The sequence below is a fragment of the Paramormyrops kingsleyae genome, chromosome 8 (assembly GCF_048594095.1).
Source record: "Paramormyrops kingsleyae isolate MSU_618 chromosome 8, PKINGS_0.4, whole genome shotgun sequence".
Lineage (NCBI taxonomy): Eukaryota > Metazoa > Chordata > Actinopteri > Osteoglossiformes > Mormyridae > Paramormyrops > Paramormyrops kingsleyae.
The window spans coordinates 18544535-18572017 of record NC_132804.1 but is presented as its reverse complement, the minus strand read 5'-3'; the positions used below and the strand labels follow the sequence as shown (position 1 = coordinate 18572017).

Below are 27483 nucleotides of genomic sequence, written 5' to 3'. Positions count from 1 at the left end.
AGCATCTTTGCGCTCTGCACCTTTGCACCGAAGCCCTTTGGCTTACGCCTCTTCTGTACACACTGCACTGTTTCATTTTGGGAGTCTCATTTTTTTGCTGTATGTCTGTCCTGTATAAGCACATTGAGAGCAAACCGGAGACAAATTCCTTGCATGTGTTAACATACTTGGCCATTAAAGCTGATTCTGATTTTGATCTTTTCTCCTTTTTAGTCTGCAAAATCCTTGGGATATGGTTAGATAGCACAACTGCACGGACTTCAGACATGGGCAGAGAACACCAGCCGATATGAATACATCTTCAACGCAGTGGAAAAAGGTAGATATGGTCTCAGAGTTCAGTGTCATGTTCTAGAATAGGCTTTTGAATAACTGCCCTAATACACCAAATTCTCCACATTTACATCCACTCTCTCAGTCCAGCTGAACATTTCTGTCATACCAAGCAAGATCCTCCCCTTACGTGGCCAACAGTGGGGTGTTTTTTGTGGGAAATGAACAATAGATAATACCAGCTACTCTATGAATAAAAAATGTGACCCTGGTTCCCGTATTTGTTGAGTCATCTTGTTCAAATCCTACCCCATGTTCCATTTGAGGGAAGTATTAACACAGAGATTATTTATAGCATTGTACGTGTGACTGTGCAATGTGACCAAAGCTTATGTCATGTTAAAGTCTGTTGCACAATTGCACATTCACAGTACAATCACAACCAGGGGTATATGGTTCCTGTTTTTGCAATAAAACCATTTTTACACAGACGCATTTCACAACATGCTGAAATACAACACGTTGGGATGGTGAGAGTGATTTTTTTGTGTGTACAGGGAGCATTTAATCCGCTAGATTCAAAGCAGCCTTTTGATTGCTTCATTGCATACAGACTGAGGTGAAACACCAGAAATGTGACAACCATGAAACAAAATCAGCTTATTATTAAACTCATCTATTTTTATAATAAAATGTGAAAATGTAAAAAGAAGTTCTGTAGGTCAACAAAATAGGGGAGAAAACAGAAAAACTAAGCCAGGAGATGGCGTTGCAAGCACAAACCAATGTCAGAATCCAGGGTAAAACATTTTTTTCTGCATTATTATGGCCCTGGAATGAACGAAGGGGTCTAAACATTGGGCAGTAAAAGTCTATATTTGTGGGAGGCTAGATTAGAATCAGCACAATTGCTGCATTTAACCCAAATCGAGCCACATTAGAGATTAAATCTACCTATCCAGGGAGCAGGGCAATCACGAACAAAGCTGCTCCACACGTCTCTGCCAGATCAGCCCTAGGCAGCCCATAAAAAGCCATGCGGAGCCGGAGCCCACACGCTCAGCTTCCTTTCCATGTTCCCTCAGCACAGCTCCAAACTCCACCCAGCATGTAGGAGGCCACCTCTCTACAGCCATCACCCCAAAGGGCAAATATGGAGGGTCACACATCCGTTTTCACCACAATTCTAATGGAAGATTATATGGTGTCATTTTCCCACTTCAACAAATAAAGGAGCGATGTTTCGCTCCTTTATTTAGTGACTGCTAAAAATTAATAAACATGCAAAGGCAAGTAGCTTCATGACCCATTTCCCAGTTTTTTTGATGATAAATTACTGTGGGGTGCATTACAATTGTGTAATCCAATACAAATTGTTCAGTGCCTTGTGAACTTTGGCCGCAAAAGTAGCCTTATAAATAAATTTTACTTACTTACAAAAGTTTTACTGTGCCGTTGAATTAATAATTAAAATTACGTCGCTTTAAATGCGACATGACGTCCGGTCAGTGAGGATGATGCCTCCTGGTAACATTTATATTCATGTCACCAGCACAGACGGACAGAGGCGGCAGTCAAGGATGTGACGTCACAAGGAATTAACAGATATAGGAATATTTATGCCAATAATATTTATGCGAGTGGGTGCCATTGATTCTCACAAATGTTGCCCATTACTGTGAAAGAGACCCAATGTCTAGGCAGGAATTTCTCCAGAATGAGGATACTGACAAGTCAATGACTGCTTGAGACTTTAGCACAGTGGTGGATATAAACACCACTGAATTGTTAATTGTATGAAGGAGAGGTTTTACGAAGAACAGTAACAAGTCACTCAATGTATTTCTGGTGGGTCAGCGTGGATGTTCATTATGCAGACAATGTGAGTTTTGTTCCCCCGGTATCAGTCATGCCTTGGGCAGTCTGTGCCTCAGCAGATTAGCGATCTGTGTCTGTTCTGAGGGTCAAGATCTCATTTTTATCTCTGCTGAGCACTTGAGCCGGGCCCTGTACCCTCGCTGCTCCAGGGATGCTGCCTGCCCCCGCGTTCCGATACTCACTTCCACGTTTCCTTAGACAAAAGTGTCTGTTAAATAAATAAATGTGACAAGAATGAGTGTGACGCACGACCTATAGGGGGTTTGGAATGATTGCCGCTGCTTGTAATGCGCATTGTCCTTGTAAGGCAAATTGTCCTCATCCACACAATTTCATCCCTATCAGATCCCTAAAAGCAATGCATGAGTAACCAGGGATCTTGGTTTATGACACTGCAGAGCATAACAAATCTGATTCCCCATTGCCTCACACTTCCTGGTGTAGGCTACACACCTGAGCCAAGTGGCCTGCACAAACGCAGTCACAGTTACTCTGTCCTAAAGAAAACCGCGTCCAGACTGGACTCTGGCTGCGGCAGCTCAGTCGCTACTGCTTTCCTACAGGATTTTCAAGAACCTTTGGGCACGTCACTGTCACACAGGGTATGTGTCTGTGTGTATTTTATGCAAAAAATGAGGACGGAGGTCAGACAGCTCTTTTCCCTCAACCTCATCACCTCACAGCGGTATTTACTGCCAGCTGGGCATCCACATGGCCGACAATTCAGACAGTTGAGCCGATGGACAAATCCTGCCACACCCTGGTGACTGACAACGTTCTAGGTGTGGCATGCTAATCATCCAACAAAAAGAGGGTGGTGTCAAAGGGGAACCCAGCCATACCGCTCTGGAAAATGTAAAGAGCAATACAAATGTCTCATGATTTATTTCCTAAATAAGGAGAGACGCTATTTTTATGGTCAAGACTGTGCTCTGTACAACACAGCAGCCCCACTAAACTTCTCTCACTCCCACTATTTGCACAGCATGCCTGGGGAGAGGCAAATCAGAACCAGTGCTTGGAACCAAACAAATTCTGGGATGAACTCAAACCAAGGGCAGCGCTGAACATGCCTCGCAAAAGCAACGAGCCATAAGCGACACAGCTTTTTCCTACGAAGAAAAAAATAATCAGAACCATTTCAGAAATCACAAAGCATAAAAAAAAGCTATAATGAATGGAAGACAAAGACACTCACACCCCTGTCACAGCAGAGTGCACCAAAAAAGCGTGATATCCATCCAGAGCCAAGGAATATGAGGACCCATTAAGAAACTGCAGCTTCTCCATTAGTATTAGCAGTTACTTATTATGGATCATCCGATACTACACGCATGTCTTCCTATGCTACCACAAGCCTGTTAGCATGAGCTAATTTGTTACCGGACATTATACTTATGAAACAGTCGCGAAAATGTATTGCACAGCTGTGAGGAGTGCTAGAGCCAAATATTGCGGTCTGCAGCTGCGCAGCCCGCAGCTGGAGACACTGAGCATAGCAAGGCCACGACAGGGGGCTGTGCCACGACGATTCTGAGCGGCACGAGCGACCTAGTGAATTAAACCCTCTCTCCTGTGCATGATCAACGCCGATAACCAACGCGTCGACATCAGGACAGACTGAACTTCAGGAGATGCAAAATCTAACACCTTAAGCGGCTGCACTAAGAAACCAGCACGGATTTGTTCTAATCATGCAGTTTTACATCTAAAGTGGAAGTACAACCAACTGCGCCTAGCGCGTACATCACGTACTGCTACGCATCTGGATTTTGTATAGATTTCTTTAACGTATCCATACCACACCCACCTTTTTAATACTGCTTCACCAAATTACACACCTAATGTTCTGCAGCTCGTACAAAAACACAAGGGTAATTTCCATGATTGAAACTTGTTCAATCAAAATCCAAACTGCGTTGGTTCAAACATCACATATCACACTATTATTAACGTCTCAGAATTAGTTGCCTGACTTTTGATCATTGAATTGACTGGAATAAGGCCCTAGAATAAGGCCCTGTGAAACTCACGGCTTCAAAAAGAATCAGAACATACTACCCCGTGCTTCTATTCGCACTGCCGGAATACTACCGATCAAATAGGCTACTGTACCACAATGTATGAATAGGTAGGCTAAGCAATAACTACACATTGCCCTCCCTCCCACCCGAAAAATAAAGTGATTAGTTTGACTTTAGTTACAAGCATGTTGAAATAATGTCGTCTTTATGTACTGTGGGGTTGCATTAGAAATCAACTGCAAATTAGGCACGTTGTGCTGAGATTGCTAAATGTCCATGTGCAGAAGCGGAGAGAAAGCGAATTCGGACGGTGAATTTAAACTAAATGAATGGGAAGAGTTGGTCGACTTGCTATATTAAATTTAATAGTAAATAATTCTTTATTGATGCATCGCATAAATCACGTAAAACGCATAATTTTATGGAATATCGCCCTGGACGGGTCAGTCGGTAGCAAAATTATATTAAAATAAATTGTTTTAGTGATTTCTGGACATTGATATCTATGATTGCTAGTGTAATGCAAAATGAACAGCATCTGTAACAGGCTTGTAACAGTTTTGAGAAAAAAACTGGAGTAATGAAAAGCTGTAATATATGTAAGGCATAAGCGTTATTTGCTGTCTCTGCTAGTGATGCAGTACTAATTCCCAAACAACGAAAATAACCTTTTTGATGCATTTTCGGATACTCTTACTCAGACACAAAAGTTCCAAAGTTCCAGGCTTTATGTAAGAGCGCGTATTATGTAGAAACCTACCTTGAGAAATTGGCTAAGTAAAACTCCACGGAATAGCCGAAGTAACTGCCTTTAGGTCCAGAGTACACAGCCGGGTTGCTCACGTCCAGATTAAAAGCTGCGCACCACGGCAGGAGAACCACAGCAAAAGTGCTGGCAAAGGCTCGAAGCGCAAAGCCGCATGAGAGAAACTTCTTAAAACTTCTCGACAGTCGTCTTTTGAGATTCATTTTTTTTCGCTGAGTTCATTCACTATACGTATCTTTACCTCCGCAGTGTATTATCTCATCCGTATTGTCTAGTATGCGCTCATATTACTAGCGCTTCTGAATTTAACGTTGTTCGATCTGTCCCCTTCACTCACTCCTTTCTCTTTTCCAAGTCTATCCGCTCTGTTGGATGGAGTATTGGAGAGAGAGTCCAGGAGGGATCCCCCCACCCATCCCAACAAACATTGATGGGGAGGAGCTTTTGATTCACAAGAAAATCCATAGGAGGGGCAGAAAAATAGGAAAAGTCCCTATGTAGTCATTCATTCGGATTATAAAATATCTCCTTCTGACCGAAGTGGAGCAAATGAGACAGACATCCGTAAGTCTGTATTGCGGTAATTTCGCATATACAGTATAATCATAGATGAAATGAAGTATGAGTATTCAACAAACTGTATGTAAACTAGTTTTGCATCAGGTCGACGTAACGTATGCAATTACAATGTTAAACAGAGAAGCTCTCAAGTTATAGTCATTCAGGACTATCTGCCATATCGGGAATTTTCGTTTTTATAATAAATACAAGCTTGCGCTAATAGGTATCAGTTTCACTTATTTCAGTCAGTTGTCATTTTTCATTCCACTTTAAATGCAATCCTGGTCCATTTCCTGGGGCTTTGCAGCTAACAGCATTGCCCAGTTTGGTCTCGCTCCCACTGCTTGGTATTGTGAGTACTCATTCAGATGCCTAGGAGACAATGCCACACGTTTTTTACTGAATGGAAACGTGTTTTTCCTCATGTATGGGCCGTTACTGTAGTCTGTCAAAAACATAGGCCCTGAAAGGAAGTCCCTGCATCTAGCCTTCACGCTCAGATTCATGCGATTTCCTAAAACCTTTTAAAATACAATCCTCAATGTTCTGATGAAGCTTTGTCCGTTAATTGGTTCCCCTGTGATGCCATCAAGGAACTCATTTAGATTCCAGTTGGTTGAATTTATCTAATATTTTTTACGTGCTTTTTTGTATTTGCTAGTTTATGCTTCAAATTAAGTTTCCCCAGGACACACTGCAAAAAAAAAAAAAAAAAACTTGATGTCATAGAACAATTGATCTGAAATTACAATTTGCTCTGCAAAAGTTGAAATAAATCCTAGCCTACAACAATATTTCAGTGATGCACTAAAGGTTTAAAACACACATAAAAAAACACTTGTATTCCAACTCACTCTCGTGTGCAGTCGGAGATTGTTATGTCGGCCGAGCAGGGAGGAGGCGAACCCCGAGATGCGGAGGCAAAGGCTTCTATTTCTGAGATCGGAGAGAACAGAAACCAAGGGGGACGTGCTAAATCAGGGTTATTCAACTCACGGTCCTTGAGGTCCGAGTACTGCTGGTTTTCCAGCCTTCCTTTACCTGTCAGTCAGGTGTGAAGCCTCTGACCAATCAGAATCAGTAATCATTAAACAACTACCTGAGAGAACTGAAAACACGGCCTGGATTTGGAACCAAGGTCCAGAGTTGAAGAACCCTGTGCTAAATCGTGGTCGAGAGGCAGGCGAGAGTCGGTAACCATGGAGATCAGTCCGGGACAGGTGGACGAAACGAGGATCCGGGGAGGGCGGAGGAGAGTAGACGAGGAAACAGGGAGACGAGGCAGGAACGATGAATGAGACGAGCAGGGAAGGCAGACAGGCCATCAGGCAGAACACAGTAGGGAAGGCAGACCGGGAAGACAGGACACAGAGAAATTGCTCTGTAAGGCACATCACTAGAATGGCAACAATACTTCGCACTGCCTGCTGGGTGGAGTGTGATTAAATAGCTGGCCGATCCAATGGTGATCGACCTCTGGTGCTCTGCCCCGCCCATGTGGGCATGACAGTGCCCCCCCCTTGACGGCCGCCTCCTGGAGGCCGAAGACGGCGAGGACGGCCCCGCGGCCTCGGCGCAGACTTGGAAGGGTGAGCGGCGTGAAAGTCCAAGATGAGAGTACGGTCCAGGATATCTGAAGCGGGTACCCAGGAACGTTTATCTGGTTCGAATCCCTCCCAGTCGACCAGGTATTGCAGGCGGCCGGCCTGCCGCCAGGAGTCGAGAAGGGCACGAACCGTGTATGCAGCAGAACCATCGGACAGCGTCGTCGAGGGAGGAGGTGTTAGCGCCGACAAAGGATGTGTGGAGCTGTAACGGACAGGTTTCAAGAGGGAAACATGGAAGGTGGGACATAATCGGTACAGGCTGGGGAGCTGAAGGCAATAAGAAGAGGGCCCGACTCGGCAAAGGATACGGAACGGCTCTATGTACCGAGCGGAGAGCTTACGGCACGAGGGCAACTTCAGGTTCCGCGTGGAGAGCCAGACTTGTTACCCTACCCTGTAGGTGGGACCTGGCTGCCGGCGACGATCGGCTTGGGCTTTGACGTAGGTCGAGTGTGTAAGTAGAGCCCGTCTAGCCAGGCGCCAGACCCTCTGGGCGTCCCGAAACCAACCCTCAATCCATGGGACGTTTCAGGAGGGGGAGTCCCAGGGGAATAGGTGAGGCTGGTACCCTAGCACACACTGGAAGGGAGACAGGTCCGTCACTGGACTCACCCGAGTGTTGATGGTATATTCTGCCCAGAGGAGGTGAGAAGCCCAGTACCCCGGTTGACCACGGCACAGGAGCCAGAGGGCTTTGGAAACTTCTTGGTTTGTCCGTTCAGCCAAGCCATTGGATTGGGGGTGATACGCTGAGGTCAGGCTGAGGGAGATATTGAGTTTACTACAGAAGGCACGAAAAACCTGGGATGCAAACTGGGGTCCTCGGTCGGATACGATATCCTCTGGGAGGCCGTCGTACCGGAACACCCAGGTAAGGAGAAGGTCGGCCAGATCCATTGCTGTTTGGAGCTTGGAGAGAGCGATTAACCGGCACATTTTAGAAAAGCGGTCCACAACGGTGAGGATGATGGTGTTACCTTTGGAACACGGTAGGTCTGCTATGAAGTCCATGGCCAGGGAGGACCACGGACAAGTTGGGATAGGGAGCGGATGTAAGAGACCCGCAGGGGCTTGATGGGAGGCCTTTACCTGGGTGCACTCTGAGCAGGAGGCCACATACTCCTCCACATCCTTCCGCCATTTTGGCCACCAGTAGCGTCGCGCCACCAGTCGTAGGGTTGCGAAGGTCCCTGGATGACCAGAACTGCGAGCGGTGTGGATCCAATGGAGTAGAGCAGGACGATGGACCTGGGGTACGTACCATCGGTCCGGTGGACATCCCACGGGAGGAGGTGACCGGTCATTCAGGGGTCGGAGAGTTTCATCGAGGGACCAGGAGATGGTGGCGGTGAAACAGGATGGAGGAAGAACAGGTGTAGCTGAGTCGTCGGATGTGGAGGGATCATGCTGGCAAGAAAGAGCGTCGGATGGCCAGGTCAGCTTCCGGGGTCCACCTAAACTGGTTGAGACGGTTGCGGGTAAGTGATGTCAGAGGCGCTGCGATCCGGCAAAAATTTTGGATGAATCTTCAATAGAAGTCGGAGCTCCTTCACCGTCCGGGGAGGCAACCAGTCTTGGATTGTACTGGTTTTTATCAGTCTCCTTTGCAGGAGCGCAACCATCTCAACTGAAACTAACAATTTGGTTCCAGCTAATAACAGTGAAATTTAAATAATATCCCTCAAAAAGCAAATCTCCATAGCAATATTATTTTATGCTGGCAGAAAGTCAAATTTTTTGTTTTTATTTATTAATATATTTATTTTATTTTTTTTGGGGGGGGGCTTTTTTCATTTCCTCACCACAAAACATCAAGGTTCATCTGTACCAAGTTAAGAAACAGGTGAAATGACACAACAATACACACCTTGTTCAAATTACACTCTCAACAACTTGGCTGCAGGCAAAGCACAGCTCAGCCACTTTCTTCTGCAGGCAATAAAAGAAATTATATTGTCCATATTTTTCCTTTGCTCCTATTTAACTTGGATTCATCATGCAGTTTACTTTCCCATAGTAGTCAACCTACCTTCAGGAAAACTTTGGCTTCTTTTCACTGTAAAGCTCTCCTGTAATGCCAATTGAGATATTTCATTATTTTCTGAAGCTAAAAAACAGCTTTTTAAAAGTTTTCACCTAAAATAACACAAAATATAAAATCTTCAACATAGCAACTAGACACCTTTCTTTAAAGGAAAGTTAATATGTTAATATGTTAATAAGTATAAAGACATGGCATGATGGAAGGGCAATCCTGATGTGGCTTACAGATGACCAGGGGATTTTACAGATAAACTGAACTTCACAAAACAAGATACAAAGGGCCCACGAGGGGTCAAACGAAAGCAGGTAGAGCTGCAAGACTAGCGACTAAAAAGGGAGACACACCAAAAAATCTCATGGGTAAACAAGGGCTGAATAAAAGGTATTAAGTAAATATTTAGTGACAGATTGGCAGGTAGCACATACTGTATAACCATATAAAATGACCCACTGAAGGATCAGGGCAAGGGCATACACAGGTATACACAGATAACAAGACTAGATGAGGGACCGGTGAGAACCACAGGCAATTAGGGGGCAGCGTGTGGCTCAGTGGGCTATGCCTATGTGCTTGTAATCACAAGGTTGTCAGTTCAAACCCCACCTCAACATGTTTGAGCTCCCTGGGCACCCCAAAAGGTGGCTGCCCTTCACCGGCAGCTTGTTTGACAAAGAGCAAGTTGATGGAGGCGTAAAAAGAATTTCCCCATGAAGTACAATAAAGGTTAAATTATTATTATTATTAACCAAACACTAGAAACTATGAGTAATGAGGAACAGGTGAGGGTAGTTACAATTAATCAAAGACTAGGGACTAGGGCTACACTGGAGACATGGGGGGAAAAAGGTGAAACAATTACAAACTATATGCAAACAGGTAAACCTGACAAAGAAATAAGAACAAGGAATCATACAAAACTTAACAGAATTTAAAAAGGTACTGTGTACAAGAAGCACAGTCCCAAATTGTCTTTTAGTTAGCGTCAAACCCATGATGGAGGAGATGCTCAATTGTTAGGTACCCATGAAGTCCATCCAGATACACAATAGCCCAGGAATTACGAGAACACATTAGGAACTAAGGAAGGGACTACAACACTGAAGAAGGACCAGGATGACCAGTGACACCTGCTGGCCAAACTAGGAAACAGACAGAATGGGACAAGGCAGGGACTGACCCTGACACAGAGGGAATATGTCCAAAAACCTGAAGGTTTACAAAATGTTCCACTGGAAAAACAAGTTCAAGAAATACAAGCAGCAATCAGACAAGCAGAACCAAAGACCCCACATAACACAAACCTTGTTTCCTCTACTCTCATACTTTCATAATGTTGTGTGTACATACGTGTAAATGCCTAAAAAGGAATAAATAAGAACAGTGAGATCTTAGTTCGTTTTCAGTCAGTGTGAGATCTTAGTTTTTCAGAAAAGAGTGGCTTGAACCATGAGCCCTGAATCATCCATCAAACTGAATAATTTCCCCATCATTTGGTTTTTATGCGCGAGAGTTTTGGCACTAATGTAACGCCACACTAGGCCTACATGAATTTTGAATTGAAATGAAAAAGTCCGTTTAACACAAAATCAAATCAGATAGATCTAAGCTATCCATATTGTGACGAGCGTGAAAGAGAGAACACGACGACATGCTTCAGCAAGGATTCAGACGTGTATGTGAATGTTTGTCGAGGCCGTTATCTAATGGTGCATTCGTTTTTCTCTCGGAACTCGGAAATTCCAAGTTGAGTGACATCACGTCCGACAATCATCCGTTCCAGCTACCACATCTCAGAACAAACATGGCTGCCTCCATGAACACGCTGCTGTGTGTTGTTTCTTTATATTTTAGCAGATTTGGAGTGAGATTATTTTTTCCGAGAGACAAACAAAAAAGAAACACGAACTAATCAAACCACATTAAAAGTTTCATAAAATATTTTAGAACATTCATAGCAATATTCTTTTATCGAGAGGTAAACAAACTACAAAGAAACCAAAGACACTAACAAGTCTGGTAAAAATCTGATATTGCATGATAGGATACTGTTTACGGTCATGATATTGTATTCTCTAAATCGAACACGTGCAGTTACATTTATAACTATTAATACATTTTACAAAATAAACATTTTTAAAGATTTATAAAATAGAATTACTGTTGAGTGTGTACGCTGCCATATTGAAATTACATCACAGGGGCAACTCGGACAACAAAATCTTGTCCGACATCAACGTCATAAAAGAGGCGTATTTCCGACAAGAAATGACGCTTATCGTGACGTTAGTGACGTTTTCATCCGAGTTCCGACTTGGAGAGAAATAATCGAAAGCACCATAAGGTAGTTCCGACATACTGAACACACAGTGATGATGACAATTCGTACATGATAGTCTAATACATAGATATTTTCACTTATATGATATTCTTGCATTCTACAATACTGTCTTGATTGACCGGCTACCCGCCCGTGTTTGATGAATTACCCGCCCGCATTCCAGAACATAAAAATCCGCCCGTTTCAGCAGGAAGCAGGGGAGTCTTGACTGACTCACATAATGAAGAGTGTACAATTGGCTTGGTTCTAAACATTTTCTGCTGTCAGGCTAATAGTTGTAGTAGTTGGACAATCCCTGAATTAAGAGGTGTGATTATTATCAGGGGGTGCTGTGGCTTAGTTGATTAAAGCGCCTGTTAATGATGATGATTTCCAGGAAATCCCAGCAGAGCCTTGTTAATGATGATGAATCTTTTGCCAAGAACAACCTTCATGTCTGCTGCAGGCATGGTAAGTGTAGACCTTGTATGTTAAGAGGAAAACTGTCAGCTATGCACTCGCACAACATGTCTTTGCTCATGCCATGGAGGCATTACAATAGTGCTGCTCGAGAAAATAGTTCAATACTGAAGAATTTGCTAGAAGCCACACAGCTACCTTCCTCGTTGGGCAGTAAACATGACAGAGGTGAACAGCAGTGTTCTGGAGAAAGAAAGTTATGGAGAAGAAAGAATTTGAAGCGGTTTTGTAGAGGAAGTGTTGAGCAATTTCAACGGCTGGGAAGGATCATAGCCACGATCACGTAATTGTAAAATACGTAACTGACAGACAAGGGCAGTGGTGGCCCTACTTCTTCCTGTCTCCTGGCGCTGTGGCTTAGTTGGTTAAAGTGCCTGTCTAGTAAACAGGAGATCCTGGGTTCAAATCCCAGCAGTGCCTTGAATTTCACTGTAGGAAATGACATGCTGTGAGGTTCTTTCCTTTTTTCAACTGAAGGCAGTCATTGTGGGAAAAAGCTGTCAGAAACAAATCACTTGCTCCAGGTGAGGCTTGAGTTCATAATCTCAGCATGGCCCGACCAGACACTGCCATGTGCATAGCACACGCTGACTGATTACAGTACATGAGCCTCTAACTCAAGGTCTCTCAGTACACTATGTCAGTGTTTTCTCAAAAAATGTCCACACAATATTCTTGGGCCCATACCTTCCTTTCCATAAGTAGTAGACCACTGAAATCTGGATGAAGTTTCAGCAGATTCTCATTATCTCAATTGCCACCATTACGATCCACTGATTGAAGAGGCAGGGGAGTCTTGACTGACTCAGATAATGAAGAGTGTACAATTGGCTTGGTTCTAAACATTTTCTGCTGTCAGGCTACTGACTTTAGTAGTTTGATAATCTCTGAAATGTGAGTGGCATCACTTAGAGGTGGGTGCTGTGGCTTAGTTGGTTAAAGCGCCTGTCTTGTAAACAGGAGATCCTGGGTCCAAATCCCAGCAGCACCTTGTTAATGTTGATGAATCTTTTGCCAAGAACAACCTTCATGTCTGCTGCAGACATGGTAAGTGTAGACCTTGTATGTTAAGAGGAAAAGTGTCAGCTAGGCACTCGCACAACATGTCTTTGCTCATGCCATGGAGGCATTACAATAGTGCTGCTCAAGAAAATAGTTCAGTATTGAATAGTTTGCTAGAAGCCACACAGATACCTTCCTCGTTGGGCAGTGAACATGACAGAGGTGAACAGCAGTGGCCTGGAGAAAGAAAGTTATGGAGAAGAAAGAATTTGAAGCGGTTTTGTAGAGGAAGTGTTGAGCAATTTCAACGGCTGGGAAGGATCATAGCCACGATCACGTAATTGTAAAATACGTAACTGACAGACAAGGGCAGTGGTGGCCCTACTTCTTCCTGTCTCCTGGCGCTGTGGCTTAGTTGGTTAAAGTGCCTGTCTAGTAAACAGGAGATCCTGGGTTCAAATCCCAGCAGTGCCTTGAATTTCACTGTAGGAAATGACATGCTGTGAGGTTCTTTCCTTTTTTCAACTGAAGGCAGTCATTGTGGGAAAAAGCTGTCAGAAACAAATCACTTGCTCCAGGTGAGGCTTGAGTTCATAATCTCAGCATGGCCCAACCAGACACTGCCATGTGCATAGCACACGCTGACTGATTACAGTACAGGAGCCTCTGACTCAAGGTGTGTGAGTACACTATGTCAGTGCTTTCTCGAGAAATGTTGTCCACACAAAATTCATGGGCCCATACCTTACTTTCCATAAGTAGTAGACCACTGAAATCTGGATGAAGTTTCAGCAGATTCTCATTATCTCAATTGCCACCATTACGATCCACTGATTGAAGAAGCAGGGGAGTCTTGACTGACTCAGGTAATGAAGAGTGTACAATTGGCTTGGTTCTAAACATTTTCTGCTGTCAGGCTACTGACTTTAGTAGTTTGATAATCTCTGAAATGTGAGTGGCAACGCTTAGAGGTGGGTGCTGTGGCTTAGTTGGTTAAAGCGCCTGTCTTGTAAACAGGAGATCCTGGGTCCAAATCCCAGCAACACCTTGTTAATGTTGATGAATCTTTTGCCAAGAACAACCTTCATGTCTGCTGCAGGCATGGTAAGTGTAGACCTTGTATGTTAAGAGGAAAAGTGTCAGCTAGGCACTCGCACAACATGTCTTTGCTCATGCCATGGAGGCATTACAATAGTGCTGCTCAAGAAAATAGTTCAGTATTGAATAGTTTGCTAGAAGCCACACAGATACCTTCCTCGTTGGGCAGTGAACATGACAGAGGTGAACAGCAGTGGCCTGGAGAAAGAAAGTTATGGAGAAGAAAGAATTTGAAGCGGTTTTGTAGAGGAAGTGTTGAGCAATTTCAACGGCTGGGAAGGATCATAGCCACGATCATGTAATTGTAAAATACGTAACTGACAGACAAGGGCAGTGGTGGCCCTACTTTTTCCTGTCTTCTGGCGCTGTGGCTTAGTTGGTTAAAGTGCCTGTCTAGTAAACAGGAGATCCTGGGTTCAAATCCCAGCAGTGCCTTGAATTTCACTGTAGGAAATAACATGCTGTGCGGTTCATTCCTTTTTTCAACTGAAGGCAGTGATTGTGGGAAAAAGCTGTCAGAAACAAATCACTTGCTCCAGGTGAGGCTTGAGTTCATAATCTCAGCATGGCCGAACCAGACACTGCCATGTGCATAGCACACGCTGACTGATTACAGTACAGGAGCCTCTGACTCAAGGTGTGTGAGTACACTATGTCAGTGCTTTCTCGAGAAATGTTGTCCACACAAAATTCATGGGCCCATACCTTACTTTCCATAAGTAGTAGACCACTGAAATCTGGATGAAGTTTCAGCAGATTCTCATTATCTCAATTGCCACCATTACGATCCACTGATTGAAGAAGCAGGGGAGTCTTGACTGACTCAGGTAATGAAGAGTGTACAATTGGCTTGGTTCTAAACATTTTCTGCTGTCAGGCTACTGACTTTAGTAGTTTGATAATCTCTGAAATGTGAGTGGCATCGCTTAGAGGTGGGTGCTGTGGCTTAGTTGGTTAAAGCGCCTGTCTTGTAAACAGGAGATCCTGGGTCCAAATCCCAGCAGCACCTTGTTAATGTTGATGAATCTTTTGCCAAGAACAACCTTCATGTCTGCTGCAGGCATGGTAAGTGTAGACCTTGTATGTTAAGAGGAAAAGTGTCAGCTAGGCACTCGCACAACATGTCTTTGCTCATGCCATGGAGGCATTACAATAGTGCTGCTCAAGAAAATAGTTCAGTATTGAATAGTTTGCTAGAAGCCACACAGATACCTTCCTCGTTGGGCAGTGAACATGACAGAGGTGAACAGCAGTGGCCTGGAGAAAGAAAGTTATGGAGAAGAAAGAATTTGAAGCGGTTTTGTAGAGGAAGTGTTGAGCAATTTCAACGGCTGGGAAGGATCATAGCCACGATCACGTAATTGTAAAATACGTAACTGACAGACAAGGGCAGTGGTGGCCCTACTTCTTCCTGTCTCCTGGCGCTGTGGCTTAGTTGGTTAAAGTACCTGTCTAGTAAACAGGAGATCCTGGGTTCAAATCCCAGCAGTGCCTTGAATTTCACTGTAGGAAATGACATGCTGTGAGGTTCATTCCTTTTTTCAACTGAAGGCAGTCATTGTGGGAAGAAGCTGTCAGAAACGAATCACTTGCTCCAGGTGAGGCTTGAGTTCATAATCTCAGCATGGCCCAACCAGACACTGCCATGTGCATAGCACACGCTGACTGATTACAGTACAGGAGCCTCTGACTCAAGGTCTGTGAGTACACTATGTCAGTGCTTTCTCGAGAAATGTTGTCCACACAAAATTCATGGGCCCATACCTTACTTTCCATAAGTAGTAGACCACTGAAATCTGGATGAAGTTTCAGCAGATTCTCATTATCTCAATTGCCACCATTACGATCCACTGATTGAAGAGGCAGGGGAGTCTTGACTGACTCAGATAATGAAGAGTGTACAATTGGCTTGGTTCTAAACATTTTCTGCTGTCAGGCTACTGACTTTAGTAGTTTGATAATCTCTGAAATGTGAGTGGCATCGCTTAGAGGTGGGTGCTGTGGCTTAGTTGGTTAAAGTGCCTGTCTAGTAAACAGGAGATCCTGGGTTCAAATCCCAGCAGTGCCTTGAATTTCACTGTAGGAAATGACATGCTGTGCGGTTCATTCCTTTTTTCAACTGAAGGCAGTCATTGTGGGAAAAAGCTGTCAGAAACAAATCACTTGCTCCAGGTGAGGCTTGAGTTCATAATCTCAGCATGGCCCAACCAGACACTGCCATGTGCATAGCACACGCTGACTGATTACAGTACAGGAGCCTCTGACTCAAGGTGTGTGAGTACACTATGTCAGTGCTTTCTCGAGAAATGTTGTCCACACAAAATTCATGGGCCCATACCTTACTTTCCATAAGTAGTAGACCACTGAAATCTGGATGAAGTTTCAGCAGATTCTCATTATCTCAATTGCCACCATTACGATCCACTGATTGAAGAAGCAGGGGAGTCTTGACTGACTCAGGTAATGAAGAGTGTACAATTGGCTTGGTTCTAAACATTTTCTGCTGTCAGGCTACTGACTTTAGTAGTTTGATAATCTCTGAAATGTGAGTGGCAACACTTAGAGGTGGGTGCTGTGGCTTAGTTGGTTAAAGCACCTGTCTTGTAAACAGGAGATCCTGGGTCCAAATCCCAGCAGCACCTTTTTAATGTTGATGAATCTTTTGCCAAGAACAACCTTCATGTCTGCTGCAGGCATGGTAAGTGTAGACCTTGTATGTTAAGAGGAAAAGTGTCAGCTAGGCACTCGCACAACATGTCTTTGCTCATGCCATGGAGGCATTACAATAGTGCTGCTCAAGAAAATAGTTCAGTATTGAATAGTTTGCTAGAAGCCACACAGATACCTTCCTCGTTGGGCAGTGAACATGACAGAGGTGAACAGCAGTGGCCTGGAGAAAGAAAGTTATGGAGAAGAAAGAATTTGAAGCGGTTTTGTAGAGGAAGTGTTGAGCAATTTCAACGGCTGGGAAGGATCATAGCCACGATCACGTAATTGTAAAATACGTAACTGACAGACAAGGGCAGTGGTGGCCCTACTTCTTCCTGTCTCCTGGCGCTGTGGCTTAGTTGGTTAAAGTGCCTGTCTAGTAAACAGGAGATCCTGGGTTCAAATCCCAGCAGTGCCTTGAATTTCACTGTAGGAAATAACATGCTGTGCGGTTCATTCCTTTTTTCAACTGAAGGCAGTGATTGTGGGAAAAAACTGTCAGAAACAAATCACTTGCTCCAGGTGAGGCTTAAGTTCATAATCTCAGCATGGCCCAACCAGACACTGCCATGTGCATAGCACACGCTGACTGATTACAGTACAGGAGCCTCTGACTCAAGGTGTGTGAGTACACTCTGTCAGTGCTTTCTCGAGAAATGTTGTCCACACAAAATTCATGGGCCCATACCTTACTTTCCATAAGTAGTAGACCACTGAAATCTGGATGAAGTTTCAGCAGATTCTCATTATCTCAATTGCCACCATTACGATCCACTGATTGAAGAAGCAGGGGAGTCTTGACTGACTCAGGTAATGAAGAGTGTACAATTGGCTTGGTTCTAAACATTTTCTGCTGTCAGGCTACTGACTTTAGTAGTTTGATAATCTCTGAAATGTGAGTGGCATCGCTTAGAGGTGGGTGCTGTGGCTTAGTTGGTTAAAGCACCTGTCTTGTAAACAGGAGATCCTGGGTCCAAATCCCAGCAGCACCTTGTTAATGTTGATGAATCTTTTGCCAAGAACAACCTTCATGTCTGCTGTAGACATGGTAAGTGTAGACCTTGTATGTTAAGAGGAAAAGTGTCAGCTAGGCACTCGCACAACATGTCTTTGCTCATGCCATGGAGGCATTACAATAGTGCTGCTCAAGAAAATAGTTCAGTATTGAATAGTTTGCTAGAAGCCACACAGATACCTTCCTCGTTGGGCAGTGAACATGACAGAGGTGAACAGCAGTGGCCTGGAGAAAGAAAGTTATGGAGAAGAAAGAATTTGAAGCGGTTTTGTAGAGGAAGTGTTGAGCAATTTCAACGGCTGGGAAGGATCATAGCCACGATCACGTAATTGTAAAATACGTAACTGACAGACAAGGGCAGTGGTGGCCCTACTTCTTCCTGTCTCCTGGCGCTGTGGCTTAGTTGGTTAAAGTGCCTGTCTAGTAAACAGGAGATCCTGGGTTCAAATCCCAGCAGTGCCTTGAATTTCACTGTAGGAAATAACATGCTGTGTGGTTCATTCCTTTTTTCAACTGAAGGCAGTCATTGTGGGAAGAAGCTGTCAGAAACGAATCACTTGCTCCAGGTGAGGCTTGAGTTCATAATCTCAGCATGGCCCAACCAGACACTGCCATGTGCATAGCACACGCTGACTGATTACAGTACAGGAGCCTCTGACTCAAGGTCTGTGAGTACACTATGTCAGTGCTTTCTCGAGAAATGTTGTCCACACAAAATTCATGGGCCCATACCTTACTTTCCATAAGTAGTAGACCACTGAAATCTGGATGAAGTTTCAGCAGATTCTCATTATCTCAATTGCCACCATTACGATCCACTGATTGAAGAGGCAGGGGAGTCTTGACTGACTCAGATAATGAAGAGTGTACAATTGGCTTGGTTCTAAACATTTTCTGCTGTCAGGCTACTGACTTTAGTAGTTTGATAATCTCTGAAATGTGAGTGGCATCGCTTAGAGGTGGGTGCTGTGGCTTAGTTGGTTAAAGTGCCTGTCTCGTAAACAGGAGATCCTGGGTCCAAATCCCAGCAGCACCTTGTTAATGTTGATGAATCTTTTGCCAAGAACAACCTTCATGTCTGCTGCAGGCATGGTAAGTGTAGACCTTGTATGTTAAGAGGAAAAGTGTCAGCTAGGCACTCGCACAACATGTCTTTGCTCATGCCATGGAGGCATTACAATAGTGCTGCTCAAGAAAATAGTTCAGTATTGAATAGTTTGCTAGAAGCCACACAGATACCTTCCTCGTTGGGCAGTGAACATGACAGAGGTGAACAGCAGTGGCCTGGAGAAAGAAAGTTATGGAGAAGAAAGAATTTGAAGCGGTTTTGTAGAGGAAGTGTTGAGCAATTTCAACGGCTGGGAAGGATCATAGCCACGATCACGTAATTGTAAAATACGTAACTGACAGACAAGGGCAGTGGTGGCCCTACTTCTTCCTGTCTCCTGGCGCTGTGGCTTAGTTGGTTAAAGTACCTGTCTAGTAAACAGGAGATCCTGGGTTCAAATCCCAGCAGTGCCTTGAATTTCACTGTAGGAAATGACATGCTGTGAGGTTCTTTCCTTTTTTCAACTGAAGGCAGTCATTGTGGGAAAAAGCTGTCAGAAACAAATCACTTGCTCCAGGTGAGGCTTGAGTTCATAATCTCAGCATGGCCCAACCAGACACTGCCATGTGCATAGCACACGCTGACTGATTACAGTACAGGAGCCTCTGACTCAAGGTGTGTGAGTACACTATGTCAGTGCTTTCTCGAGAAATGTTGTCCACACAAAATTCATGGGCCCATACCTTACTTTCCATAAGTAGTAGACCACTGAAATCTGGATGAAGTTTCAGCAGATTCTCATTATCTCAATTGCCACCATTACGATCCACTGATTGAAGAAGCAGGGGAGTCTTGACTGACTCAGGTAATGAAGAGTGTACAATTGGCTTGGTTCTAAACATTTTCTGCTGTCAGGCTACTGACTTTAGTAGTTTGATAATCTCTGAAATGTGAGTGGCAACACTTAGAGGTGGGTGCTGTGGCTTAGTTGGTTAAAGCGCCTGTCTTGTAAACAGGAGATCCTGGGTCCAAATCCCAGCAGCACCTTTTTAATGTTGATGAATCTTTTGCCAAGAACAACCTTCATGTCTGCTGCAGGCATGGTAAGTGTAGACCTTGTATGTTAAGAGGAAAAGTGTCAGCTAGGCACTCGCACAACATGTCTTTGCTCATGCCATGGAGGCATTACAATAGTGCTGCTCAAGAAAATAGTTCAGTATTGAATAGTTTGCTAGAAGCCACACAGATACCTTCCTCGTTGGGCAGTGAACATGACAGAGGTGAACAGCAGTGGCCTGGAGAAAGAAAGTTATGGAGAAGAAAGAATTTGAAGCGGTTTTGTAGAGGAAGTGTTGAGCAATTTCAACGGCTGGGAAGGATCATAGCCACGATCACGTAATTGTAAAATACGTAACTGACAGACAAGGGCAGTGGTGGCCCTACTTCTTCCTGTCTCCTGGCGCTGTGGCTTAGTTGGTTAAAGTGCCTGTCTAGTAAACAGGAGATCCTGGGTTCAAATCCCAGCAGTGCCTTGAATTTCACTGTAGGAAATAACATGCTGTGCGGTTCATTCCTTTTTTCAACTGAAGGCAGTGATTGTGGGAAAAAACTGTCAGAAACAAATCACTTGCTCCAGGTGAGGCTTAAGTTCATAATCTCAGCATGGCCCAACCAGACACTGCCATGTGCATAGCACACGCTGACTGATTACAGTACAGGAGCCTCTGACTCAAGGTGTGTGAGTACACTCTGTCAGTGCTTTCTCGAGAAATGTTGTCCACACAAAATTCATGGGCCCATACCTTACTTTCCATAAGTAGTAGACCACTGAAATCTGGATGAAGTTTCAGCAGATTCTCATTATCTCAATTGCCACCATTACGATCCACTGATTGAAGAAGCAGGGGAGTCTTGACTGACTCAGGTAATGAAGAGTGTACAATTGGCTTGGTTCTAAACATTTTCTGCTGTCAGGCTACTGACTTTAGTAGTTTGATAATCTCTGAAATGTGAGTGGCATCGCTTAGAGGTGGGTGCTGTGGCTTAGTTGGTTAAAGCACCTGTCTTGTAAACAGGAGATCCTGGGTCCAAATCCCAGCAGCACCTTGTTAATGTTGATGAATCTTTTGCCAAGAACAACCTTCATGTCTGCTGCAGACATGGTAAGTGTAGACCTTGTATGTTAAGAGGAAAAGTGTCAGCTAGGCACTCGCACAACATGTCTTTGCTCATGCCATGGAGGCATTACAATAGTGCTGCTCAAGAAAATAGTTCAGTATTGAATAGTTTGCTAGAAGCCACACAGATACCTTCCTCGTTGGGCAGTGAACATGACAGAGGTGAACAGCAGTGGCCTGGAGAAAGAAAGTTATGGAGAAGAAAGAATTTGAAGCGGTTTTGTAGAGGAAGTGTTGAGCAATTTCAACGGCTGGGAAGGATCATAGCCACGATCACGTAATTGTAAAATACGTAACTGACAGACAAGGGCAGTGGTGGCCCTACTTCTTCCTGTCTCCTGGCGCTGTGGCTTAGTTGGTTAAAGTGCCTGTCTAGTAAACAGGAGATCCTGGGTTCAAATCCCAGCAGTGCCTTGAATTTCACTGTAGGAAATAACATGCTGTGTGGTTCATTCCTTTTTTCAACTGAAGGCAGTCATTGTGGGAAGAAGCTGTCAGAAACGAATCACTTGCTCCAGGTGAGGCTTGAGTTCATAATCTCAGCATGGCCCAACCAGACACTGCCATGTGCATAGCACACGCTGACTGATTACAGTACAGGAGCCTCTGACTCAAGGTCTGTGAGTACACTATGTCAGTGCTTTCTCGAGAAATGTTGTCCACACAAAATTCATGGGCCCATACCTTACTTTCCATAAGTAGTAGACCACTGAAATCTGGATGAAGTTTCAGCAGATTCTCATTATCTCAATTGCCACCATTACGATCCACTGATTGAAGAGGCAGGGGAGTCTTGACTGACTCAGATAATGAAGAGTGTACAATTGGCTTGGTTCTAAACATTTTCTGCTGTCAGGCTACTGACTTTAGTAGTTTGATAATCTCTGAAATGTGAGTGGCATCGCTTAGAGGTGGGTGCTGTGGCTTAGTTGGTTAAAGCGCCTGTCTCGTAAACAGGAGATCCTGGGTCCAAATCCCAGCAGCACCTTGTTAATGTTGATGAATCTTTTGCCAAGAACAACCTTCATGTCTGCTGCAGGCATGGTAAGTGTAGACCTTGTATGTTAAGAGGAAAAGTGTCAGCTAGGCACTCGCACAACATGTCTTTGCTCATGCCATGGAGGCATTACAATAGTGCTGCTCAAGAAAATAGTTCAGTATTGAATAGTTTGCTAGAAGCCACACAGATACCTTCCTCGTTGGGCAGTGAACATGACAGAGGTGAACAGCAGTGGCCTGGAGAAAGAAAGTTATGGAGAAGAAAGAATTTGAAGCGGTTTTGTAGAGGAAGTGTTGAGCAATTTCAACGGCTGGGAAGGATCATAGCCACGATCACGTAATTGTAAAATACGTAACTGACAGACAAGGGCAGTGGTGGCCCTACTTCTTCCTGTCTCCTGGCGCTGTGGCTTAGTTGGTTAAAGTACCTGTCTAGTAAACAGGAGATCCTGGGTTCAAATCCCAGCAGTGCCTTGAATTTCACTGTAGGAAATGACATGCTGTGAGGTTCTTTCCTTTTTTCAACTGAAGGCAGTCATTGTGGGAAAAAGCTGTCAGAAACAAATCACTTGCTCCAGGTGAGGCTTGAGTTCATAATCTCAGCATGGCCCAACCAGACACTGCCATGTGCATAGCACACGCTGACTGATTACAGTACAGGAGCCTCTGACTCAAGGTGTGTGAGTACACTATGTCAGTGCTTTCTCGAGAAATGTTGTCCACACAAAATTCATGGGCCCATACCTTACTTTCCATAAGTAGTAGACCACTGAAATCTGGATGAAGTTTCAGCAGATTCTCATTATCTCAATTGCCACCATTACGATCCACTGATTGAAGAAGCAGGGGAGTCTTGACTGACTCAGGTAATGAAGAGTGTACAATTGGCTTGGTTCTAAACATTTTCTGCTGTCAGGCTACTGACTTTAGTAGTTTGATAATCTCTGAAATGTGAGTGGCAACACTTAGAGGTGGGTGCTGTGGCTTAGTTGGTTAAAGCGCCTGTCTTGTAAACAGGAGATCCTGGGTCCAAATCCCAGCAGCACCTTTTTAATGTTGATGAATCTTTTGCCAAGAACAACCTTCATGTCTGCTGCAGGCATGGTAAGTGTAGACCTTGTATGTTAAGAGGAAAAGTGTCAGCTAGGCACTCGCACAACATGTCTTTGCTCATGCCATGGAGGCATTACAATAGTGCTGCTCAAGAAAATAGTTCAGTATTGAATAGTTTGCTAGAAGCCACACAGATACCTTCCTCGTTGGGCAGTGAACATGACAGAGGTGAACAGCAGTGGCCTGGAGAAAGAAAGTTATGGAGAAGAAAGAATTTGAAGCGGTTTTGTAGAGGAAGTGTTGAGCAATTTCAACGGCTGGGAAGGATCATAGCCACGATCACGTAATTGTAAAATACGTAACTGACAGACAAGGGCAGTGGTGGCCCTACTTCTTCCTGTCTCCTGGCGCTGTGGCTTAGTTGGTTAAAGTGCCTGTCTAGTAAACAGGAGATCCTGGGTTCAAATCCCAGCAGTGCCTTGAATTTCACTGTAGGAAATAACATGCTGTGCGGTTCATTCCTTTTTTCAACTGAAGGCAGTGATTGTGGGAAAAAACTGTCAGAAACAAATCACTTGCTCCAGGTGAGGCTTAAGTTCATAATCTCAGCATGGCCCAACCAGACACTGCCATGTGCATAGCACACGCTGACTGATTACAGTACAGGAGCCTCTGACTCAAGGTGTGTGAGTACACTCTGTCAGTGCTTTCTCGAGAAATGTTGTCCACACAAAATTCATGGGCCCATACCTTACTTTCCATAAGTAGTAGACCACTGAAATCTGGATGAAGTTTCAGCAGATTCTCATTATCTCAATTGCCACCATTACGATCCACTGATTGAAGAAGCAGGGGAGTCTTGACTGACTCAGGTAATGAAGAGTGTACAATTGGCTTGGTTCTAAACATTTTCTGCTGTCAGGCTACTGACTTTAGTAGTTTGATAATCTCTGAAATGTGAGTGGCATCGCTTAGAGGTGGGTGCTGTGGCTTAGTTGGTTAAAGCACCTGTCTTGTAAACAGGAGATCCTGGGTCCAAATCCCAGCAGCACCTTGTTAATGTTGATGAATCTTTTGCCAAGAACAACCTTCATGTCTGCTGCAGACATGGTAAGTGTAGACCTTGTATGTTAAGAGGAAAAGTGTCAGCTAGGCACTCGCACAACATGTCTTTGCTCATGCCATGGAGGCATTACAATAGTGCTGCTCAAGAAAATAGTTCAGTATTGAATAGTTTGCTAGAAGCCACACAGATACCTTCCTCGTTGGGCAGTGAACATGACAGAGGTGAACAGCAGTGGCCTGGAGAAAGAAAGTTATGGAGAAGAAAGAATTTGAAGCGGTTTTGTAGAGGAAGTGTTGAGCAATTTCAACGGCTGGGAAGGATCATAGCCACGATCACGTAATTGTAAAATACGTAACTGACAGACAAGGGCAGTGGTGGCCCTACTTCTTCCTGTCTCCTGGCGCTGTGGCTTAGTTGGTTAAAGTGCCTGTCTAGTAAACAGGAGATCCTGGGTTCAAATCCCAGCAGTGCCTTGAATTTCACTGTAGGAAATTAGATGCTTTGAGGTTCTTCCCTTTTTTCAACTGAAGGCAGTCATTGTGGGAAGAAGCTGTCAGAAACTAATCACTTGCTCCAGGTGAGGCTTGAGTTCATAATCTCAGCATGGCCCAACCAGACACTGCCATGTGCATAGCACACGCTGACTGATTACAGTACATGAGCCTCTAACTCAAGGTGTCTCAGTACACTATGTCAGTGTTTTCTCGAGAAATGTTGTCCACACAAAATTCATGGGCCCATACCTTACTTTCCATAAGTAGTAGACCACTGAAATCTGGATGAAGTTTCAGCAGATTCTCATTATCTCAATTGCCACCATTACGATCCACTGATTGAAGAAGCAGGGGAGTCTTGACTGACTCAGGTAATGAAGAGTGTACAATTGGCTTGGTTCTAAACATTTTCTGCTGTCAGGCTACTGACTTTAGTAGTTTGATAATCTCTGAAATGTGAGTGGCAGCACTTAGAGGTGGGTGCTGTGGCTTAGTTGGTTAAAGCGCCTGTCTTGTAAACAGGAGATCCTGGGTCCAAATCCCAGCAGCACCTTGTTAATGTTGATGAATCTTTTGCCAAGAACAACCTTCATGTCTGCTGCAGGCATGGTAAGTGTAGACCTTGTATGTTAAGAGGAAAAGTGTCAGCTAGGCACTCGCACAACATGTCTTTGCTCATGCCATGGAGGCATTACAATAGTGCTGCTCAAGAAAATAGTTCAGTATTGAATAGTTTGCTAGAAGCCACACAGATACCTTCCTCGTTGGGCAGTGAACATGACAGAGGTGAACAGCAGTGGCCTGGAGAAAGAAAGTTATGGAGAAGAAAGAATTTGAAGCGGTTTTGTAGAGGAAGTGTTGAGCAATTTCAACGGCTGGGAAGGATCATAGCCACGATCACGTAATTGTAAAATACGTAACTGACAGACAAGGGCAGTGGTGGCCCTACTTCTTCCTGTCTCCTGGCGCTGTGGCTTAGTTGGTTAAAGTGCCTGTCTAGTAAACAGGAGATCCTGGGTTCAAATCCCAGCAGTGCCTTAAATTTCACTGTAGGAAGTAACATGCTGTGTGGTTCATTCCTTTTTTCAACTGAAGGCAGTGATTGTGGGAAAAAGCTGTCAGAAACAAATCACTTGCTCCAGGTGAGGCTTGAGTTCATAATCTCAGCATGGCCCAACCAGACACTGCCATGTGCATAGCACACGCTGACTGATTACAGTACAGGAGCCTCTGACTCAAGGTGTGTGAGTACACTATGTCAGTGCATTCTCGAGAAATGTTGTCCACACAAAATTCATGGGCCCATACCTTACTTTCCATAAGTAGTAGACCACTGAAATCTGGATGAAGTTTCAGCAGATTCTCATTATCTCAATTGCCACCATTACGATCCACTGATTGAAGAGGCAGAAGAGTCTTGACTGACTCAGATAATGAAGAGTGTACAATTGGCTTGGTTCTAAACATTTTCTGCTGTCAGGCTACTGACTTTAGTAGTTTGATAATCTCTGAAATGTGAGTGGCAACTCTTAAAGGCGGGTGCTGTGGCTTAGTGGTCAAAAGCGCCTGTCTCGTAAACAGGAGATCCTGGGTCCAAATCCCAGCAGCACCTTGTTAATGTTGATGAATCTTTTGCCAAGAACAACCTTCATGTCTGCTGCAGGCATGGTAAGTGTAGACCTTGTATGTTAAGAGGAAAAGTGTCAGCTAGGCACTCGCACAACATGTCTTTGCTCATGCCATGGAGGCATTACAATAGTGCTGCTCAAGAAAATAGTTCAGTATTGAATAGTTTGCTAGAAGCCACACAGATACCTTCCTCGTTGGTCAGTGAACATGACAGAGGTGAACAGCAGTGGCCTGGAGAAAGAAAGTTATGGAGAAGAAAGAATTTGAAGCGGTTTTGTAGAGGAAGTGTTGAGCAATTTCAACGGCTGGGAAGGATCATAGCCACGATCACGTAATTGTAAAATACGTAACTGACAGACAAGGGCAGTGGTGGCCCTACTTCTTCCTGTCTCCTGGCGCTGTGGCTTAGTTGGTTAAAGTACCTCTCTAGTAAACAGGAGATCCTGGGTTCAAATCCCAGCAGTGCCTTGAATTTCACTGTAGGAAATGACATGCTGTGAGGTTCTTTCCTTTTTTCAACTGAAGGCAGTCATTGTGGGAAAAAGCTGTCAGAAACAAATCACTTGCTCCAGGTGAGGCTTGAGTTCATAATCTCAGCATGGCCCAACCAGACACTGCCATGTGCATAGCACACGCTGACTGATTACAGTACAGGAGCCTCTGACTCAAGGTGTGTGAGTACACTATGTCAGTGCTTTCTCGAGAAATGTTGTCCACACAAAATTCATGGGCCCATACCTTACTTTCCATAAGTAGTAGACCACTGAAATCTGGATGAAGTTTCAGCAGATTCTCATTATCTCAATTGCCACCATTACGATCCACTGATTGAAGAAGCAGGGGAGTCTTGACTGACTCAGGTAATGAAGAGTGTACAATTGGCTTGGTTCTAAACATTTTCTGCTGTCAGGCTACTGACTTTAGTAGTTTGATAATCTCTGAAATGTGAGTGGCAACACTTAGAGGTGGGTGCTGTGGCTTAGTTGGTTAAAGCGCCTGTCTTGTAAACAGGAGATCCTGGGTCCAAATCCCAGCAGCACCTTTTTAATGTTGATGAATCTTTTGCCAAGAACAACCTTCATGTCTGCTGCAGGCATGGTAAGTGTAGACCTTGTATGTTAAGAGGAAAAGTGTCAGCTAGGCACTCGCACAACATGTCTTTGCTCATGCCATGGAGGCATTACAATAGTGCTGCTCAAGAAAATAGTTCAGTATTGAATAGTTTGCTAGAAGCCACACAGAT

The 27483-nt window shown here is 44.2% G+C and overlaps 1 protein-coding gene and 29 non-coding genes across 30 annotated transcripts in view; 29 read left to right on the top strand and 1 right to left on the bottom strand.

Annotated features, from left to right (window-relative positions):
• The window catches only part of LOC111851704 (integrin, alpha 5 (fibronectin receptor, alpha polypeptide)), a 35869-nt gene extending 30537 nt beyond the window's left edge, over positions 1-5332 (bottom strand). The window contains exon 1 of the mRNA XM_023826855.2: positions 4936-5332. Within this exon, the coding sequence (XP_023682623.1) occupies positions 4936-5144 (209 nt within the window). The 5' untranslated portion in view covers positions 5145-5332. The remainder of the gene's footprint in view (positions 1-4935) is intronic.
• A 6964-nt stretch (positions 5333-12296) lies between these two features.
• trnat-agu (transfer RNA threonine (anticodon AGU)) lies at positions 12297-12370 on the top strand. Its single transcript has one exon. It is a non-coding gene; the product is annotated as a tRNA-Thr (tRNA).
• A 497-nt stretch (positions 12371-12867) lies between these two features.
• On the top strand, positions 12868-12941 carry trnat-ugu (transfer RNA threonine (anticodon UGU)). The gene has a single exon. It is a non-coding gene; the product is annotated as a tRNA-Thr (tRNA).
• Positions 12942-13352: 411 nt separating this feature from the next.
• On the top strand, positions 13353-13426 carry trnat-agu (transfer RNA threonine (anticodon AGU)). The gene has a single exon. It is a non-coding gene; the product is annotated as a tRNA-Thr (tRNA).
• Positions 13427-13926: 500 nt separating this feature from the next.
• Positions 13927-14000, top strand: trnat-ugu (transfer RNA threonine (anticodon UGU)). The gene has a single exon. It is a non-coding gene; the product is annotated as a tRNA-Thr (tRNA).
• A 411-nt stretch (positions 14001-14411) lies between these two features.
• On the top strand, positions 14412-14485 carry trnat-agu (transfer RNA threonine (anticodon AGU)). Its single transcript has one exon. It is a non-coding gene; the product is annotated as a tRNA-Thr (tRNA).
• Positions 14486-14985: 500 nt separating this feature from the next.
• trnat-ugu (transfer RNA threonine (anticodon UGU)) lies at positions 14986-15059 on the top strand. The gene has a single exon. It is a non-coding gene; the product is annotated as a tRNA-Thr (tRNA).
• A 411-nt stretch (positions 15060-15470) lies between these two features.
• trnat-agu (transfer RNA threonine (anticodon AGU)) lies at positions 15471-15544 on the top strand. Its single transcript has one exon. It is a non-coding gene; the product is annotated as a tRNA-Thr (tRNA).
• A 500-nt stretch (positions 15545-16044) lies between these two features.
• On the top strand, positions 16045-16118 carry trnat-agu (transfer RNA threonine (anticodon AGU)). Its single transcript has one exon. It is a non-coding gene; the product is annotated as a tRNA-Thr (tRNA).
• Positions 16119-16618: 500 nt separating this feature from the next.
• Positions 16619-16692, top strand: trnat-ugu (transfer RNA threonine (anticodon UGU)). The gene has a single exon. It is a non-coding gene; the product is annotated as a tRNA-Thr (tRNA).
• Positions 16693-17103: 411 nt separating this feature from the next.
• trnat-agu (transfer RNA threonine (anticodon AGU)) lies at positions 17104-17177 on the top strand. The gene has a single exon. It is a non-coding gene; the product is annotated as a tRNA-Thr (tRNA).
• Positions 17178-17677: 500 nt separating this feature from the next.
• trnat-ugu (transfer RNA threonine (anticodon UGU)) lies at positions 17678-17751 on the top strand. Its single transcript has one exon. It is a non-coding gene; the product is annotated as a tRNA-Thr (tRNA).
• A 411-nt stretch (positions 17752-18162) lies between these two features.
• trnat-agu (transfer RNA threonine (anticodon AGU)) lies at positions 18163-18236 on the top strand. Its single transcript has one exon. It is a non-coding gene; the product is annotated as a tRNA-Thr (tRNA).
• A 500-nt stretch (positions 18237-18736) lies between these two features.
• On the top strand, positions 18737-18810 carry trnat-cgu (transfer RNA threonine (anticodon CGU)). The gene has a single exon. It is a non-coding gene; the product is annotated as a tRNA-Thr (tRNA).
• Positions 18811-19221: 411 nt separating this feature from the next.
• trnat-agu (transfer RNA threonine (anticodon AGU)) lies at positions 19222-19295 on the top strand. The gene has a single exon. It is a non-coding gene; the product is annotated as a tRNA-Thr (tRNA).
• Positions 19296-19795: 500 nt separating this feature from the next.
• On the top strand, positions 19796-19869 carry trnat-ugu (transfer RNA threonine (anticodon UGU)). Its single transcript has one exon. It is a non-coding gene; the product is annotated as a tRNA-Thr (tRNA).
• Positions 19870-20280: 411 nt separating this feature from the next.
• On the top strand, positions 20281-20354 carry trnat-agu (transfer RNA threonine (anticodon AGU)). Its single transcript has one exon. It is a non-coding gene; the product is annotated as a tRNA-Thr (tRNA).
• Positions 20355-20854: 500 nt separating this feature from the next.
• On the top strand, positions 20855-20928 carry trnat-ugu (transfer RNA threonine (anticodon UGU)). The gene has a single exon. It is a non-coding gene; the product is annotated as a tRNA-Thr (tRNA).
• Positions 20929-21339: 411 nt separating this feature from the next.
• trnat-agu (transfer RNA threonine (anticodon AGU)) lies at positions 21340-21413 on the top strand. Its single transcript has one exon. It is a non-coding gene; the product is annotated as a tRNA-Thr (tRNA).
• A 500-nt stretch (positions 21414-21913) lies between these two features.
• Positions 21914-21987, top strand: trnat-cgu (transfer RNA threonine (anticodon CGU)). The gene has a single exon. It is a non-coding gene; the product is annotated as a tRNA-Thr (tRNA).
• Positions 21988-22398: 411 nt separating this feature from the next.
• Positions 22399-22472, top strand: trnat-agu (transfer RNA threonine (anticodon AGU)). The gene has a single exon. It is a non-coding gene; the product is annotated as a tRNA-Thr (tRNA).
• A 500-nt stretch (positions 22473-22972) lies between these two features.
• Positions 22973-23046, top strand: trnat-ugu (transfer RNA threonine (anticodon UGU)). The gene has a single exon. It is a non-coding gene; the product is annotated as a tRNA-Thr (tRNA).
• Positions 23047-23457: 411 nt separating this feature from the next.
• trnat-agu (transfer RNA threonine (anticodon AGU)) lies at positions 23458-23531 on the top strand. The gene has a single exon. It is a non-coding gene; the product is annotated as a tRNA-Thr (tRNA).
• Positions 23532-24031: 500 nt separating this feature from the next.
• On the top strand, positions 24032-24105 carry trnat-ugu (transfer RNA threonine (anticodon UGU)). The gene has a single exon. It is a non-coding gene; the product is annotated as a tRNA-Thr (tRNA).
• A 411-nt stretch (positions 24106-24516) lies between these two features.
• On the top strand, positions 24517-24590 carry trnat-agu (transfer RNA threonine (anticodon AGU)). Its single transcript has one exon. It is a non-coding gene; the product is annotated as a tRNA-Thr (tRNA).
• Positions 24591-25090: 500 nt separating this feature from the next.
• On the top strand, positions 25091-25164 carry trnat-ugu (transfer RNA threonine (anticodon UGU)). Its single transcript has one exon. It is a non-coding gene; the product is annotated as a tRNA-Thr (tRNA).
• A 411-nt stretch (positions 25165-25575) lies between these two features.
• trnat-agu (transfer RNA threonine (anticodon AGU)) lies at positions 25576-25649 on the top strand. The gene has a single exon. It is a non-coding gene; the product is annotated as a tRNA-Thr (tRNA).
• A 500-nt stretch (positions 25650-26149) lies between these two features.
• Positions 26150-26223, top strand: trnat-cgu (transfer RNA threonine (anticodon CGU)). Its single transcript has one exon. It is a non-coding gene; the product is annotated as a tRNA-Thr (tRNA).
• Positions 26224-26634: 411 nt separating this feature from the next.
• trnat-agu (transfer RNA threonine (anticodon AGU)) lies at positions 26635-26708 on the top strand. The gene has a single exon. It is a non-coding gene; the product is annotated as a tRNA-Thr (tRNA).
• A 500-nt stretch (positions 26709-27208) lies between these two features.
• trnat-ugu (transfer RNA threonine (anticodon UGU)) lies at positions 27209-27282 on the top strand. The gene has a single exon. It is a non-coding gene; the product is annotated as a tRNA-Thr (tRNA).
• Positions 27283-27483: the final 201 nt, after the last annotated feature.